Raw genomic sequence first — 17,153 nt, 5'->3', positions numbered from 1 at the left:
TGTCGTTTCTGACACATTTGACGCGGCAAATCCGACTTTCCGATGTTCTCTCCGGGGTTGAGATATGGGTACGAGATTAATACGCCTCTAAAAGCGCGTGTTTTTTATTCACAATTCTGAGAATGAGAATGGCAAGAATGTGAAATGCGCATGTTTTCTCTATTCTGCATTCCTATTCCGGAATAGACAGAATGCGTCCATTCCATAGTGGCATAAATTATGTACAGAACCATGGATCCTCCCAGGGACACTACATGAACAGAACTTTGCGAATAAAAATCCAAAATGGCGGACGGCGAGTTGAGCGCTGCGGATTCAAATACGTCCCTCCCTACCTTTGAAAAAGTCAGGTTGGCTCCTCTCCTTTATGAATAGCACTTCCAGAACACCAGAAAAATCCATTACATTCTCCATACTTTCTTCCTCCTCTTTATTAAGAACATGGATGTTAAGAAGAAAAAATGCTGCGATGATGGTTCGTCGGCCGCCATATTTGTTACGCATTGTTTACTCTAGCCTGCGAATACAGCCGCCTCTCATTCGCGTCCCGCAACGAAGAGCGAAACACGCATTTTCCATTTCCCGCCATTACCTTCGCTCGGGTCCAAGCCCTCCTCCACTTGTGTGGAAAGTGCCTGACACTTATTGCATTCAAGATGACGGATCACTGGGTCGCAGAGATTTTTCCTCCTAAATTTCAGTTTGGTAGTGTAGATGAGTTGCTTAATTGTCCAAAAGAAGATGATGGAAGTAAAGAAAAGGCAAAATATCTTGACGAAGTGTATCGAAGGGTTTATATTGGGGAGGAAAAGGCCAAAAAATCAACTGACGAAGAGTTGCAAGTAGGTTTGGAACGCCTCGAGAAAAGGCAAGCCGTTGCCAAAGAGAGAAAACAACCGAGTAAACCTAAAGATAAGGATCAAGATGAGTGCATATGGAGCCAAAGTGAACTGAAAATGTTGCGAAAGTTCCTACAGAAGGCTAAAATGCAAAACCTAAAACTCGCCGCCATGTTGCAATCTGCACAAGACGAGATTGAAACTTGGAAAGAAAAGTTCAAAGATGTCGCCGAAGCGGACGAACTCGTAAATAACAGCTTTTGCATTTTGAGAAAGAAATACGAGCGGTTAAAAATGAACTATAAAGCATTGAAAGAAGATGTGAGAAGGTATCATTCCAACTTGAAAGTTTCAAGAGAAGATTGTAGACAGCTAAAACTTGAGAGAGATGACACACAGAAGGCACTCAGTCAGACACAAGCAGACCTAAATAAGGAAAAACTCAATAATGAGCACCTTCAGCTTAGGTTGAATAAAAAGGAAAAGGAATACGAGGAAAGTCTTAAAAGTCATGAGCATTTCTTGGAGCAGCGACATCTGCTTGAGATTGCGAAATTACAGAAAGAAGTTGTGAGATTGACAGAAGAGTTTGAAAAAGAAAAACAAGATAACGATTTAAATAAGAAGGCTCTTGAGCACTTGAGAGGTCATTTTGCCAACTTGAATATAAGCCAGGAAATTAAGGATGGTTCTAATGCAATGGACAATGTGTTGAGTGTTATTGACATTGACTATCTGCCAACATGAAAAAAAACAAGACATGATGATGAAGACATGAGGCCTTCTCCCACAGAAATAGAAATGGGAGAAAGTCTTTCACTCCCTCAAACCTCTGCTTTCTGGAGAAAATGGAGGTTTGAGTACCAACTTCCTAAATTTATTTATTACTGAGGGTAATTAAATTAATTTATCTAGCAGTAAAAAAGAATGGTGTCATCTAGAGGTTTACCGGTAATTCCAATTTTAGGACAAGCATCCCTGTACCTTTCATATGGAAGTGCTCTAACCTCCAACCCCGGCATTTGAGATTCAAACTGAAAAATTTCATGTGATAACATACTGTAAAATTCCGGTTATAAGCCCTGGGCTTATACAACTTCGTAAGGGGTTTTGGGTGGGCTTATAAAGGGAGGGGCTTATATCCCGGAGGGGTTATAAGCGGAATAAAAAAGCGTTTCAAAACAAGCCAGGGAAGTGTTGATCGAAATACCTTTTTAAGTTAAAAACGCATAATAAAGCAACAATAAGCCCTCTTCAGTACTGTCATCAGGTAGAGGGGGGCTTATATCCGGGGGGGGGGGGCTTATAATCGGATGTATTTTTTTGTTTCCAGGTAGATGGGCCTATAACCGGGGGGGGGGGGGCTTATACGTGGGGGGCCTTATAACCGGAATGTTACGGTAATCCTAGAGAAATCATTGACTGTGCTGTGTTTCTGATTGGTTTTTACTATTTAGCAGTATATATCAGAGGCTATGGAGTGTTTTGAAACGTGGAGGAGGGTCCTCGCACACCAAGCCAAGTGCCACCTCCCCGCCCCCAGAGGGGGCAAATACCCCTACTTATATTTTCCAAAATGTCTTTTGCATAGTTGACCTCTTTGCAATCTTGACTTAACAGCGTACGGTGTCTGTTATCAATTTGTGATAATTAAGGCAATTCAGACGATCATGCTTCATGGTGCTTTTTGGGTAGTTTTTTAGTCATCAGAGGGCAAAAATTTATGCTCTGAAGTTGCCGATGCCACAGGTAATCTCAAATACAATCCTTACTGTTTAAGGACCTCTCCTAGTTGCATTATTGGAAGAGTAGTTTTGTTGAAAGTCCTACACCATATTATTTTGCCAAACACGATCCTGATGAAATGATTAATTTTATCAAAAGATCACAAGACTGAATATCTTGATACACCAATTTTATGCTGTGCTAACCATACTTTCAGCACTGAAATGTGAGGGCAGACCCCCCCTAAAATGCTTGTTTGGGGGGGGGGAGCTACATCCCCCCTGCTCCCCCTGCCCTACTGCCTATATAAAATTATCTAGGCACAACATAAATGTTTGTAGAGGGATAACTTCAACTTGAACAGCATGGAAATGCATAATTTCTCAAATCTACCTTGAACTTTGCTGATGATGAACTTAATTACTGGTCTGATGGTGATAGCCAAAGGCAGAAAAAGGAATATCATGAAATATAAAATTACTGAATTTACATACTCTGATATGATAAGAAGTGAACATGGAGTTATAAGGAGGCGAAGAGTCTGAAAAGCAGCATCGGTTTCCTCAGGCTGGGGTGTTGTTGGAGGAGAAGGAAGAAGTTAATTGTAGTTCTAAATTTGCAGTGGCTGACTGTGATGTCAGGCAGTAGCTCTCTTATTTAATGTATCGTGAAATGGTCCCGGGGGGGGGTGGGGGGGGGGGGGTACTCGAAAACGTTTTGTATGGGGAGGCTCTGCCCAGAGATCTAACCCCTTACCCTTTTATATACCATTTTGATAGAAAAGGTACCCCTTTTGTATACCTTTTATTGCTAAAAGGCACCTCTTTCATATACCCTACACGAAATCACATTTACCTAAAATGGGAAGTTTTCTTGTCATTTTTATGAAGCACTAAATAAATTAAGACGATACAGCCAAAAGTCGCGTCTGCTGGAAATATTTAAATTAAATGTAAAAGCCTTTTCAAATATCATTATGGCAGATTTCCCTACCCTTTCATATACCTAAACTTTTTCCAAGAGGTTTAAGTTTTTAAATCAAAGTTTTTTTAACTGCATTGTAACAATTTTAGCAATTTATCTATTTTTAGCAATTAGTTTAGCGTTTTTTACCTCAATATAGTTTTAATGTTTTTATCTACTAGTATTAATGTTTTATTTACACACGACCCCACAAGCTATGTAGCTTTTTACCCCATTGTGTCTAAATAAAGGTTTTGTTGTTGTTGTTGTTGTCATGTTTGTCCCCGCGGTGTGTTTTTTATTTTTATTAAAAAAGCCATTGTGGTGGTTAAAATGAGCAACAGAGGAAAACCGCTCTGAGGCTCAAGTTTGATTAAAAAAAAAGAAAGAAAAAAAACCCTGTAACTAGGGTGGTAAGGGGGCTAACCATTAAAGGATTTTTTCCTTAGACTTTTTTGGGAAAGGCTGAAGAAAGTGATATAAGGGATTTTGGAAGTAGGTTGCTGATTGTAACTTTATGGTGTTGATGTTATTTTATTTATTTTATTGACTTCCATAAACTGAAAGAACTTAGTTGATATATACATTTCCCAGCTTTTAAACAAAACAAATAATTCGCAGATTTTCTCCTATTATTTCCCTTTTTTTCTTTCTTTTGTTTTCAATTTCATCCCAGACAATAGTTGCCCATATTTGGTGACCTAGCAACACGGGAAACAAAGACGTGACATCTGCGAGTTGTTCATTCAACTTTAGCTGAGCAGATGAGCAGTCGACATTGAGATATCGATGTGAAAATATCCAGTTTATACAGCAGCAAATGTTATCATTGTGAAGTTGAAAGACTCATCGCATGTTTGTTATGAGGTATGAAAAGAGGTACAAAAATTTCTACATCGAGCCGTGTGCTTCGTCTAAACACGAGCCAATATCGCCGCGAATACAAGAGCGGGGCTGTTTATCATGGCGAGCTAGAGGGCAGCAAAAAGAGTGGCCGTGGGATCTTTAAGTGGCCTAATGGAGCTTGTTATGATGGAGAGTATGTTGACAATACAAGGCACGGTTATGGCAAGCAGTATTGGCCAGATGGGTCTGTTTACGACGGTGCTTTAGTGAGAGATCTGCGGCATGGTTTTGGAACGCTGACTTGGGCAGATGGAGAGGTAATTAGCTGCGCTAAGCTTTACAAATAACAAAGTTAAACCGTCTACGATTTTAAGAATTAGCATCGACTTGGTTTAAAATTAACTTAAGTATTTTGGCAATTTTTAAATTGGCTCCTTAAAGGAAAAACTAAAGACAGAAGTTTCATTGTGGAAGTAAGAACGTTTAAATATAATTGGGTATTGTAATGTTCTCGAGTCAATTTACTAAAGTGTACTTGTCGACTTTTCTGCAGTTGTTCATTTTTTAGGCGAGCCTTGGCATTATTTTCTGTGCAATACGCGATTTATGTGTCATTTTACATTTGATTCTTATTTGTTGAAGTAAATGCTAAAATTTCACAGCAAAAAATATTTTCTAGACCGTCGGTCAGAAGACATATGCCTGCGCGGTTTGTGTACACTTTCGACAGTGAAGCTGGCGCTGTTTACCTTTTGTTCAAGTTATTTGTTATGCATCGACTTAAATTTTACACTGCGAAGCAAGCTAAACAGAGGTGCGAACGTAAAAAATATGGAACATACAACACTACTGTAGCTTTAAAAGCCGGCATGTGGATATAAATTATTAAAATTAAATTATCACGTTGCATATTGATTGCATTCTATGATTCTAATGATGGCGTTAATAACCCGTTGATTTCTGAGTTGAAATTTAAACTATGTATGACAGGTTATGTGTTGAATCCTGATAAAAAGAGAATGATACTGTATAGATTTGCCTTCACCGTTTTTTGACAGTCTAAAACAGTACAATTTGGCTTTTGGGATTTGTCAGTTATGACAACAAAACACGTATGCTGCTTAATTAGGCCTGTTCCAAACGTTGTGATACTGCTGTGCCAAACTAAATTGGAGTTCTAATCAAGTTTGACTTAAGCATGGCGGTAGCACGGTGTTTGGAACTATTCAGTTTGGCAGACTGAATTAAGTTCTGCATGACTATTTAGCACGGCAGGCCTTGCCATGCCGCACAGCAGTATAGGGACTTGATTTCAAACAGCGTGCTCTTGTCATGCCGAAATTAATTTATAAATTATTTTAATGTATTATAAATTAATTCGCAGCTTTTGTTGTTTCTGATACAGTTTGAATTTTGCCCGATCAGAAATTCCAGATAAGCTGTACTTTCCTAAAAAGTGGCTTAATTTGACACCTCGACCTCTTAGGGATTTCCAATGATCTTCCATGTGAAGGAAATGGCTATTTTCTGGAACTGCACAATAACATTATGTTGACTTATATGTAAATAAAATCATTTTGCTCTAGATAAAGTTCTATACTTCTCTCAGACCTCTCAACCTCAAAGAACCGGAAATCTGGAGATCGAGGTCAAAAAACCGGGAGATTCGAGTAAAAACCGGGAGATTAATCAACTGATGGACAAAAATAACTAAAACCAGGTGCTAATCAAGAGAAGGAGTTTTTTTCCTGTTTTAGCAACACAAAAATTAACGTTCTTTTCACGGCTTGTGTCTTCTATATATGGGTTTCGATTGTGTGTCTAGCGAACAAACTAATGAAATACCTTTGCTGGCTACGGATTTACACAGAATTGGCGCAAGACAATCGCCTTAGTAAGCCAAAAATGACATTATACAAGAAATTGTATCCTTATAGCTTGTGACTCTGTTTATCGTGAGATTTTTGTGTCTTGTCGTGAGACCGTGAGATTGAACTAAAAGTCGTGAGTCTCACAGCAAAATCGTGAGACTTGAGAGGTCTGTTCTCTTTTTCTGTAGAGTTACAGTGGAGATTTCTACAGAGATAAAAGACAAGGCAAAGGAGTATATACCTGGCCAGATGGTACAAAATTTGAAGGTCACTTTGAAAATGACAAGAAGGAAGGATTTGGAACATTTATCTTCCCTAGTGGTAACAAGTTTGAGGTTTGTACATGGAGTTGTGTTCAATTTAAATAAACTTTGCGGTAGACAACAGCACTGTTTTGCAAACAAATGTATGGAAACTGAAACGGCAAGTACAGGTTTCTCACCCAGGCCATGTCCCTCAGATTTCATTAGTGAAATGATTTACCTGACATCTCAAGTTTATGATTCATAAATAATGCCAAAATTTAATTTTATAAAAGTTATTTGACATTGTTAGTAGGGGATTTAAATGCATCCAAACAAAAACTGTGTTACTTAAAAAAGAATGACAGTTACACGTATATGACATGAACTGGAGAGAGGGAGTATACACACCTAGGAAAGCAGTTTGCACATTTTGCTTGCCCTTAATGCTAGATAATTATTTTGTCAAGTGTACAGTACAGTACAGTACAGGTGCATTGCATGCCGGTAAATGTATCTTTATTTACGGTAACCGTTGTATAATTGGTCTATTTTACTTTCTAGGGAATATATTGGAGGGACGAGAGAGATGGCCCCGGTATCATGACTTACTCTAACAATGAACAAGATGTTGGTCTGTGGTCTGGTGAACGTCTCATTAAACTGTGCTCTGTCATGGAAAGTGCATTCCTGTTCCAACACTACTCTAACTACAATGTGAACGCTGGTAACAACTTGTCGGGCAGGGTGAGAAGAGCGAACTCTGCTAAGGAGAGCGTAAGAAACACTACTCCTTCATTACAGGACTTTGAAGGAGTCGATGACAAGGAATCAAGCAAACTTTTGTCTCAGATTCCTAACTCTTTTTCATATGCAGACATTTTAGAAGGTGTTCGTGGTAATAAGGGATCTAAAGGACCCATCGAACAGGCATCAGAGGAACTTTTAAGAGCTTCGGCTGCAGGGGACTGTATTAAAGTAAGAAGTTTAATTGAAAGTGGAAAAGTCCATGTGGACGTTGCTGATAAAACTGGATACACTGCCCTTCTTGCTGCATCAGTAAGTATACAGTCATTTAAATGTGTTGATGCCTGTTAAAGGGTTTTTACTGTATGTACATGTACATCTGTACATGTACCATCACATTTTTTGCTGCCTGTGCCTTAAATTAATTTCATTCTGGGAATTACAGGGAAAGACAATCATTATGGTACAACACAATGTCGCATTTCAAGTAACTGAACTACAGTAACTATTGTACATGTACTTTAATCAGGGTACAAATGAAAGATTGTTCATTAAAAATTTGCTGCAAGATGTGACATTCACTATGCATGAAACAAGTACTAAGGCCACAGACCATTTTGTCTAAAGGGCTATACTAGTGTCTGTCACGAAGCATTAACCGCTGCTGTGTAAACCCATGTAGCTCCAGACCAGGCCACTGTGACATATCAGTTTTGTTGTACCACAGTTGTCGATTTTTTGTTTATACTTATTAAAAAGCTTACACTTTGCTCGTTAGGTCAACTGTCACAGAGATGTCATCAACTGCCTGCTAGACAATGGTGCCAATGTAAACAAGTTAAATGACGAGGGTCTGTCAGTTCTCGCTGCATGTCATGTCCTCTTCTACACCAAACACACTTGGAAAGATAACATTGCCGAAAACATTCCTTATGAAAATTTATTCAATTGCATACAAGAAGATCGACAGAAAGGAACTTACATTCATCGCAATTATCGTCAAAGTGTCGTGGTTGAAGATGCCAGGGTGGAAACAAATGTTCTTGATTCTGGAGATACTGAGGAAAATTCTGAAGATGAATGTGTGGAAAATATTCAAAACGAAATAAACCAAGATGAAATGAATGATCCAAGGACATCATACAGAATTATTGAATTCACAGACAGAACATGCAGAGATAAGGATGAAAATAGTGCTGAATTAGAAAACAATTTAAACAATAATATGAAAATTAAATTAGATTTAAACAGAAATGGTTTTAAGAGAAGTATCAATGACCAAAGAACAAAAATAAACATGGATCGCGGTGATGATAATCAGCTGGACTCTGGGATGTTGACACCAATCAGCGATGTTTCATCAGCGCGTGAAAGGAGTGTTGGAAAATCTGACAAGCTTAGTGTGATGGATCCTTCACTGTTTAGTATCATGAGTGCAGTGAGCAGCACAAGGCAGCCGTCAGAATCAGGTGATGATTTACGAAGTGAGAACAGCTTGGAGCAGAACAAACAGGTTTTACTGGCTGTGCAAAGGTAAGTAATGATGCATATCAACAACTTATACATGTACTTGCTGTTTTTAACTTTGAACAGACACGATTTTGTAGAAAGTTCATCATTGATGATCACCATCCAAGTAAATCTACAGCCTGGCAATGTTCTTTATGTCCATGTTCACATGTACATGTACATGTAGCTGTAGCTTTCATCTGTTAAGTTTACAGTCAACTCTATCTAAAACAGACACTGTCAGGTTCAAGAGGTGTCTGTCTTATAGGGATTTTAGTTACAGTAAAATGACTGAAAAACAGCTGGGACAGGACTGACACCAGGTGTCCGTCTTAAAGAGGTGTCCGTCTTATAGAGGTGTCCGTTAAGAGAGAGTTGACTGTATCAGGTAATGTAACAGTGTCTTGTCCACAGGCACAGCATGACATCGGCCAGGGTATTCAAGCCACAATCTTGCATGTACAATAACATGTTTTCATAAATGTACGTGTAGTACCATTCCAGTTCTACAGTCATTGTATTTTCCATTTTATTTCAGGCGTCCCCACCTGGAAGCCACAGTCCGCCTTTTACTGTGGCGCGGTGCAGACCCGAATGCATCGTCTCTTCCAATGCCTGTTCTTTTCTTTGCTGTGAAAGCTGCAGACACAGCTGCTGTAGAGATTTTACTTCAGAAAGGAGCTGACACTTCTGCCAAGCTATCAAAGGAGGTAAGAAATAATTCTTATGTATAATAGGAAAAAGAATAATATTGCACTACATGTATATAAATGTTATTTTTGTTTACACTTCTTTTTAAACAGCTATTACCTTCAGCTTATACTCCAGCATACAAGTAGCAATTTTATAGTTCATATCTTTTTAACAATGCAAGACCGCTATAAGAAAAATTGAACGCAAAAAAAACCTCTTTCCAGTGAAGAACTGTGCTGTGGCAGCAAAATTGAATTGAATAGACCTTATGCATGATAACATCATTAACTCAAAATTCACCACCAAGCCTTGTTTAAGCAAATTATTCTCAGTCCTCTGCCACCTTCATGCAGTTTTCACGTGGATATTCTTTTCATTTTTGCTGCTTTGGGAATTCGTTCATGATAAAATTTACAAGTTTGCACTTCAAAAGCGAGGCTTGGTGGTAAAATTAGCCAGTCTGACGTAAACATGCATAAGGGTTATTGAACTGAACTATGAATTGAGTCAATTAAGTACATGCATTTCTTTGTTTTTTTTCTTTATTAGCAATCAGGTATTGCACCTCTGCACATTGCTGTAGCACTACCTGATGAAACAGGAGTAGAGATTACTGAGCTGCTTCTCAAGTCAGGTGCCGACCCTAACATCAGAGACTATGCATTTGGTGCTGAGGAGAATGGAAGAACTCCATCACACATAGCGTGCTCAAGAGAGGATAATGACCAGGTATTACAGCTTAATTTTAGGGATAGGCCATTTAATTTTGAGGGGGTGGACAATTTCTTTGGAGTAAGAAATTTTTCAGCTTTGGTATTTGCAAGATTTTTTTTACCAAGTTGAACATAACCCTCCACCATCCATGTTTACCAGGTGGGGCCTGCTTGATTTTTTTTTCCCGCGCTCACTTGTGCACAATTTTTTTATCTCCTACTTTTCTTGTGCACGAATTTCTTTTTCACGGTAGTTGCCCAAACCACATCCCTCCCAACAAAGTTATACCGGTAGGTCCCTTTGATCAACATTACATACATTGTACCTTTGCAAGTCTAGTTTTAATAAATATGAAATTACTTGTAGGTGTCATGTGCTGTTGTGCGACTCCTGTTAGAGTATGGAGCTAATCCTGATCTGTTGTGTGAAGGACACTCAGCTCTTTCCTTGGCGATCTGTAGTGGAAATGATTTGGTAAGACATTAATCCCCTCCTTGACATGATTACGTTCTTATCTGTTTGTGTGTTGTTTGTTTTAATTGAAACAAACTTATTCAGAATTGACAGCTAGGAATAGTCAAATGAGCTTAATGCTACCTTCAAATTGAGGGAAACCTGAAAATAAATGTTTATTAAGGTAAAAAAAGCTCTAAAAGGTAAAAATACAACATAAGGGTACACGATTGTTTAGAATGGGAAAAATTGAGATAGATCGCACAATGACAAACTTGAAAACAGTTGGAAAAAACTGTCAAAATGCGGCATTTTCTTCAACCTGTTATCATTTATTTTACCTTTGATAGGGGACCTTTATTATTCGATGTTCTTGCTCATAGCCTTAGCTTCTATTGTTCTTTCCCATAGTGTTAAATGAAAATATTTTTCTGTTCTTTTCTCCGGCAGGCTGTAGACACACTTCTGGAACATGGAGCTAACTCCAGCCTTCGTCTTTCCAGGGGGGTGGGGTCAGCACTTTGTGCTGCAACGTCATTCATGGCTGAAAGAAGAAGGACTCCGGCTGGAAGAATAAAACTTGTAAGTTTATTTTCATATGCGAAGATATTAAGAAAGCATTAAAGATTACATGGCTTCTAAAGGATTTTTTTCAACCTCACTACACATCCTGTCTTGTTACAGATAAACAAGCTAATGAGAGCTGGCGCCAACATTTTGTCTCCGATAACTGTGAGCCTGAAGTATCCTCCTGGAACTGTTGTTGATTATGCTTACAATGTGTTTTATCAGGTAAAGATCTCATGTGTACATTCACGTAGTACATAAAATGCATGCAGCTCTGACTATATTGTTACTTTTTTAAGGCCAATTAGCTCAAACATTCGAGACATGGGGAAAGTAATGCCTGTTATTTTTGAAGAGAGAAATTGTCGTTTTGGAACGAAAAAAGGCCCGCAACGATTTTCGAGAAGGCAACAGCTGCAAATTGTCTGAAGTTTGAAAGTTCAGCTAGCGTATCCAAAAAGATACACATTTCTTAGCTTTTAAAAATAAGGCTTTAAATCGCTCAAAAAGGATACTTATAACGTAAAAAAGATGTTCAGACACATATCATTTGCATATAGTAAAATTTTCTCGTTGGGTGCCCCTGAGCCCTAACACTAAAAACCCTATGTTATTTCAGTGTCAATCTTAGTTCCCCTATTTTCACAGTAGAGGAAAACTTTAGAACTCGTTTTTAAGCAAAATGATCAAAACAATTAATTCTTTTTACCGCCGTATATACTTATGTGTACGTTGAAATACACAATACATGCCCGGAATGTGTTTTTTTTTTTCTTCAGCCTCAACATCAAGCTTATTTTTCTGTTATTTTTGATCTCCTCAGGATCGCAAGATCGCTCACACTCCTTACCATGCCCTCACGGTGACAGAGCGCGAGTGCTACAATGCTCGCAGGGAAATGTTGGACCATCTGGGAGATCTGTTACGAACACAGGTGTTGAAAAAAGAAAAAGAACTGATTGAGAAACAACTGGAGGAGGCGGAGAGGCAAGCTGAAGGTAACCTGTTTTAATATTGAGAAAATAATGTCTTGTGAAACACCGATAGAACAGTTCACTCCGCTTTTGAGCAGAGCGGGATGGCTGTATGTAACAAACATTTGCCATGTATGATCATGTATTTGCAGTTAAATTTATTTCACCACAAGTCAGGACCATTTTAGATGTCTAATCAAAACAACAAGGGCATGCATTCTAAAAACAAACTTCAGCGTTGGTTTTAATGGCTGGGCAAATTCACAATGTACAGTTTTGGTTTGAACTTTGTTCATCGTGAGGAGGATTTCATCTAGTTTCTTTCTTTATTTTTTATTCGTTTGTTCGTTTTGTCAGTTCTGCTATATCTAGCCCATAAGTTCAGGTGATTCCCTAGTATTGCATTGCGCATCCTTACTGCGCAGAATTTTACGCGTAATTAGCGCGCGCACATAAAATGGCAGCTTTTTTCTATGCGGCCAGGCTCGCGAGAGAGAGAAATCATCGTTTTCTCGTAAACGAGTTCGGTGACCTATCATTTTTTTCTCTTAGTTCGAAAGTAGCGATCAAATTCTTTCTATAAAATGAATACAGATCAATTTCTATGGCAGAATAATACGTTATCACCGAAAACGTGCACTTTCAGCAGTACTCGCAAAGGAAATATAAGGAATTATATGGTAAATACAAGGTCTTCCTGCTCCTAAACGAATATGGTGACCCCCCTTTTTATTTCAAAATTTAACTTCCCTTAAGGTAAACAACCAACTGGCAAAGTTTGGTTGGAAATCTATAAGCAGTTCTATTTCTAGGGAATTACCTTAAACAGTTCTTGTGAAACGGTTAAAGTAAAGAAAGCTTGTGGGGTCCTATGCAAAAAACAAATCAAACAAATACAATGTACGTAAGAACCCCAACTGGCAGAAGGCAGTTAGGCTGTCTTGAAATGTACGCATGGGTTGATTAGTCCGGAGGTTTAAGAAGTGAAACATCGCATGCCAGTTTTTTTAAGCGCAACGTGTTTGAATTGCTTTTTAATAACACGACAAACAAGTGTATTTCTAACACCATTTCAGCACTAGTGTGGACATACAAATTCTTCTTGCTGTTTGTTTAGTAATGCTTTTATTGCTAGTAAGGAGAAATAAGATGTTAATACTACTTCAGCTTGAAAGAGTTAATAATGAGCTTGTGTTTGTCTTTTCAGCAGCACTGAATGCCGAAGGAACTCATCACTCAGCTTGGGGCATCCTTAAATCACCTGACAAAGTGAGCAAGCTGAAGGAGCATGACCTCTGCCCTGCCGGGAAAAATGACATCTTGAGATGCAGCCGGGTTAGCTTTCGACTTGAAAACGAGGTTTTTGGCGGAGACGACGGAGAAGAGGGTGAGATCGAGGCTCAAGCGGATCGTGAAGTCGAGGCTATAACTGGAACTGGCGGGGTCGATGACGAGGTACGCTCAAAAAAGAAAAAAATTAAAAAACGTCTTGCGCATATACTGAATCGTAAATATTTTATCAATAATTCCTTCTTTTTCAGCGAGGAAAAGATGGCGTGATCTCAGAATTGTCACCAGCTCCTGATGCCAGTAAAGAAAGCACTCCATGTTCACTAGGTTCCAGTGCTCCTGAGCCCCACATCAAACCCTCGTCCCCAGGTCGAGACGACAATTGCGGCCTACGTATTGCTGTGACCAAGGCCGCTGACCACATGAGTATTTCTGCACTGGCGACTCAAGCTTTGAAGCAGCGCAAACAAGTGATGAAGAACCGCTTTAGATACTGTTACGAGTGCGGCCGCTCGATAGGAATTCGCTTGTCGGCCTGTACGCGATGTAAAGAGGTTTTCTATTGTAGCAAGTCGTGCAAACTCAAAGCGTGGAATGCGAGGCACAGGGAGGAATGTGTCCGTTTGACAGGGGGTGGGGTGAAGACAGCTTCTAGTCGCCGAGCAGACAGCCCCACCCCGACCACGGACCCTGACGCCCCTCCCCCTTCTACCACCCCCACAAGCTCTCAAAGAAAGACGCCTTCTCGAGGGAGGGGTGAGAAGGGGCGTAAACCGCAGACTCCCTCGGCGTCGCGAGTATCTAAGCGGGTCGCTTCCTCGTCATCAACAAAGGTCAAGAAATAACATGGGAATGTTAAAATGTGGACTTGACGGTGGAACATAGAAGAAAGAAAGAACCGACCTTTGGCTTTGATTTGTTGAGTAACACTAAGAAGGCGCCAAGTACTGTACCCTGTCGTCCTGCGGACTCAGGATTTAATATTTCTATTTAAAGAGTCCCTTGATTTTCCCAATAGGAAACATAGAATAGACAATTTCTACGACCACGCGCAGTTTTACAGCTTATGAACGCCAAGCAGCGCCTGCCTTTCGGCGGCGTGTAATTAAACAACAGGCAGAAATCCGTCTGTTGTTCACAGGCTAGCAGTTTACAGCTTTTATGTGTGTTGGCGGGCCAAGCATTGCGAAAACAAACATTTGTACATCTTCGCGTGATGGCGATTTGTAAATGATCGCAGGTATGTGTAGTTTCTTAAATCTTCCTTTCTTGTTGGAGAAAAATTTTACACTTCTTTGGTGACTAGCCATGTAGTACCGGTCACCCCAGTGACATCACGCAACGCGCGTGACCATACTATCTCCGTCTCTTGCCATTCCTACATAAAAAAAAATAGGCTGGGCACGGTCGTTGAGCAAAACAAGCCGAGAGGAGATGTTCATTGGTTTGCGCAAAAAATGTGGCGATCTGTTAAGTTCTGTTTGTCCTTGATTTACTTCGCGGTTTCACTCGCATTTTCTTGATTATTTGTATTCATGGACTGGGTGATGATATGAGTGCGTTTGGGGTTGTTTTTATTTAAAATGCTTATCTTTGTATATTTAATTGTAATAAATGATTATTTATGACGAATAAAGTTATTTTTCGACATATATGTTTCCGCTATTTGATTCATCTGATAACAAGATTAGTTGGTTGGATAATTTGAGCTTCTTTTATTTCTCCAACAACGTACTTTTAAGAAGGCAATGTGTGATTTTACGGACAACAAACTCATGCACGTGTTGCGTGCCTATGTTATTGGATATGCGTTCCTGCCGAATTTAAGACAGTAAACACAAACAACTAAAACAACAAACGAACAGAGCAGCAAACAAAATACAATTATAAAATCATCTTGCAGAACAACTTGGCGTTTTGCCTTCCACCTCTATTTTCTCCGTGTTCAATCTTATCACCAGTTTCGTCAGCACCAAGAACGCGTACTCTGACCGACGAATTTCTCATTATATACGGAATGCTCATTTTTGATTGTCAGCCAATCAGATTTGAGCTGATGACTGTCGGATTCTGGACTATCAAATTGGAACTGGCAACTTGCCAGAGTCCGCAAACTTAGTGCCGCCGGCCAAAAGAATAGCGGGCTCTGGGACGGGCTTGCTGCTTTTGATCAAACCTTTTAAAATCCTTTCGCGGTTGATCTGATTGGCTAGATTTAAAATTTCCTTTGTTGCTAAAAACTAGTCAATCAAATTGGTAACCCAGCGCCACCTTTTCCTCCTGCACCTGGCCCCGCGGGCTGAAATTAAAGCGGCAGGGGGTTCTGATAGACGAGAATGGGCTAGCGCATAACTTTGGTTTCTGTATCCGGATCTGTAGCATGTTGCGACTGGAATGTTTCTACTCCCCCCTGGATGAGAAGCTAGCCAAGCGCAGAGTTATCCGCCATTTAATTTGCCGGTCCTATCTCTACCCAGGTTTATCAATGGGTAACTGTGAGAGTAAAGGGTCTTACCCAAGAACACAACGTAATGGCCCGACCTCAGCCATGGCTAGAACCCATGAGTTCCAGCGCACAACCATAAGTCCACCGTGCGTAGCCCGCTGTTTTTAACGTTCGGAGTATTCATGACTCGGTGCCCACGAGCAGTCAAAGAGGTTTACTGGGTAATAAGGATCACAAGGTCTTTGAGTGATAGTGCGTAGAGTACGAGCAGTCTCTCCCTTTTCCTGGGTCCCTCAAGCGTGAAACGAAATTAAGCGCTTGTGGAAAAAGGGCTGCGCGAAATCTGGGAGATAGACGCCTCGATTTCGGCGGCCGCTATTGTTCCACTCGTGCCTTTTGTCACTTCACGTCCTGCGTACCTCTTTTCTCCACAGAGGTCTTTTATATTTTTTCGTACTGCTAGGCCGGAAATGGGGAGATATAGGTCTTACTGCTGGAAAATGTGGAGATATAGGCCGTACTGCTAGGAAATGGGGAGATATCGGTCGTACTGCTAGGCCGGAAATGGAGAGATATAGGTTTTACTGCTGGAAAATGTGGAGATATAGGCCGTACTGCTAGGAAATGGGGAGATATAGGCCGTACTGCTGGAAAATGTGGAGATATAGATCGTAATGCTAGGAAATGGGGAGATATAGGCCGTACTGCTGGAAAATGTGGAGATATAGATCGTAATGCTAGGAAATGGGGAGATATATAGGCCGTACTGCTGGAAAATGTGGAGATATAGATCGTACTGCTGGAAAATGTGGAGATATAGGTCGTACTGCTAGGAAATGGAGAGAGGTGAAAAGAAACGCGCGCTTCCCCTCCACTAATGGAGCCTCTGCGCAGGAGAGAGCTCTGCGTAATACGGCTGTGTTCACACTTGGTGCGTGGGCACAGTGCACGAGTTCGATTCTTGCTGGGCTCTACAGTGTTATGTCAACATAACATTTATTCAAATGCCCACGCCATAATTCGGTCGAGACCTTGTACTCGGGCACTTAATGGCACTTGGGTACTTTGGTTTTCTGTGTGTGAACATGACGCAATTTTTTGCCCGTTCTCAGGTACCAGTGCTCGGGCACTAAGTGTGAACACGGCCTAAGAGATAGGTGGTGGCCGCTGGTAGACTAGATTCAGCGAAACTTTCTTAAAAACAACTGAACGCTTGTTGCTCGGGAGACAGATCTGGTTAATAAGTGCTATTTTGACAAAGTGAACAACTACAA

At 40.2% G+C, this 17,153-nt stretch overlaps 2 protein-coding genes across 3 annotated transcripts; both read left to right on the top strand.

The window, feature by feature from the left end:
* Positions 1–617: 617 nt before the first annotated feature.
* LOC144662694 (uncharacterized) lies at positions 618–2,117 on the top strand. The gene has a single exon (XM_078523552.1). The coding sequence runs from the start codon at positions 657–659 to the stop codon at positions 1,584–1,586; it is 930 nt and encodes a 309-aa protein (XP_078379678.1). The 5' UTR covers positions 618–656; the 3' UTR covers positions 1,587–2,117.
* A 2,140-nt stretch (positions 2,118–4,257) lies between these two features.
* LOC144664506 (ankyrin repeat and MYND domain-containing protein 1-like) lies at positions 4,258–15,083 on the top strand. 2 transcript variants are annotated; one of them, XM_078525670.1, is made up of 12 exons: positions 4,258–4,690; positions 6,433–6,579; positions 7,051–7,545; positions 8,012–8,766; positions 9,281–9,452; positions 9,985–10,164; positions 10,516–10,623; positions 11,053–11,184; positions 11,287–11,394; positions 11,993–12,167; positions 13,354–13,598; positions 13,685–15,083. In XM_078525670.1, the coding sequence occupies exons 1-12, from the start codon at positions 4,397–4,399 to the stop codon at positions 14,276–14,278; spliced, it is 3,405 nt and encodes a 1,134-aa protein (XP_078381796.1). In that variant the 5' UTR covers positions 4,258–4,396; the 3' UTR covers positions 14,279–15,083. The 2 variants fall into 2 exon arrangements, with proteins under 2 accessions (XP_078381796.1, XP_078381795.1); XM_078525669.1 differs by having other exon boundaries at positions 13,351–13,598.
* The last annotated feature ends 2,070 nt before the right edge of the window (positions 15,084–17,153 follow it).

The sequence above is a fragment of the Oculina patagonica genome, chromosome 8, assembly GCF_052425735.1.
Source record: "Oculina patagonica isolate OP01 chromosome 8, crgOcupat, whole genome shotgun sequence".
NCBI classification, from domain to species: domain Eukaryota; kingdom Metazoa; phylum Cnidaria; class Anthozoa; order Scleractinia; family Oculinidae; genus Oculina; species Oculina patagonica.
Note: the sequence above shows the minus strand (reverse complement) of the source record. Positions and strands in the feature narration are given on the sequence as shown.

What these genes read in the sequence shown, in the direction of transcription:
- LOC144662694 (XM_078523552.1), top strand. Translation starts at nt 657, where the DNA reads ATGACGGATCACTGGGTCGCAGAGATTTTTCCTCCTAAATTTCAGTTT.
- LOC144664506 (XM_078525669.1), top strand. Translation starts at nt 4,397, where the DNA reads ATGAAAAGAGGTACAAAAATTTCTACATCGAGCCGTGTGCTTCGTCTA. An exon ending in GGCGGAGAGGCAAGCTGAAG is followed by an intron (nt 12,168 to 13,350) that starts GTAACCTGTTTT and finishes TTGTCTTTTCAG; the next exon opens with CAGCACTGAATGCCGAAGGA. An exon ending in CTGGCGGGGTCGATGACGAG is followed by an intron (nt 13,599 to 13,684) that starts GTACGCTCAAAA and finishes CTTCTTTTTCAG; the next exon opens with CGAGGAAAAGATGGCGTGAT.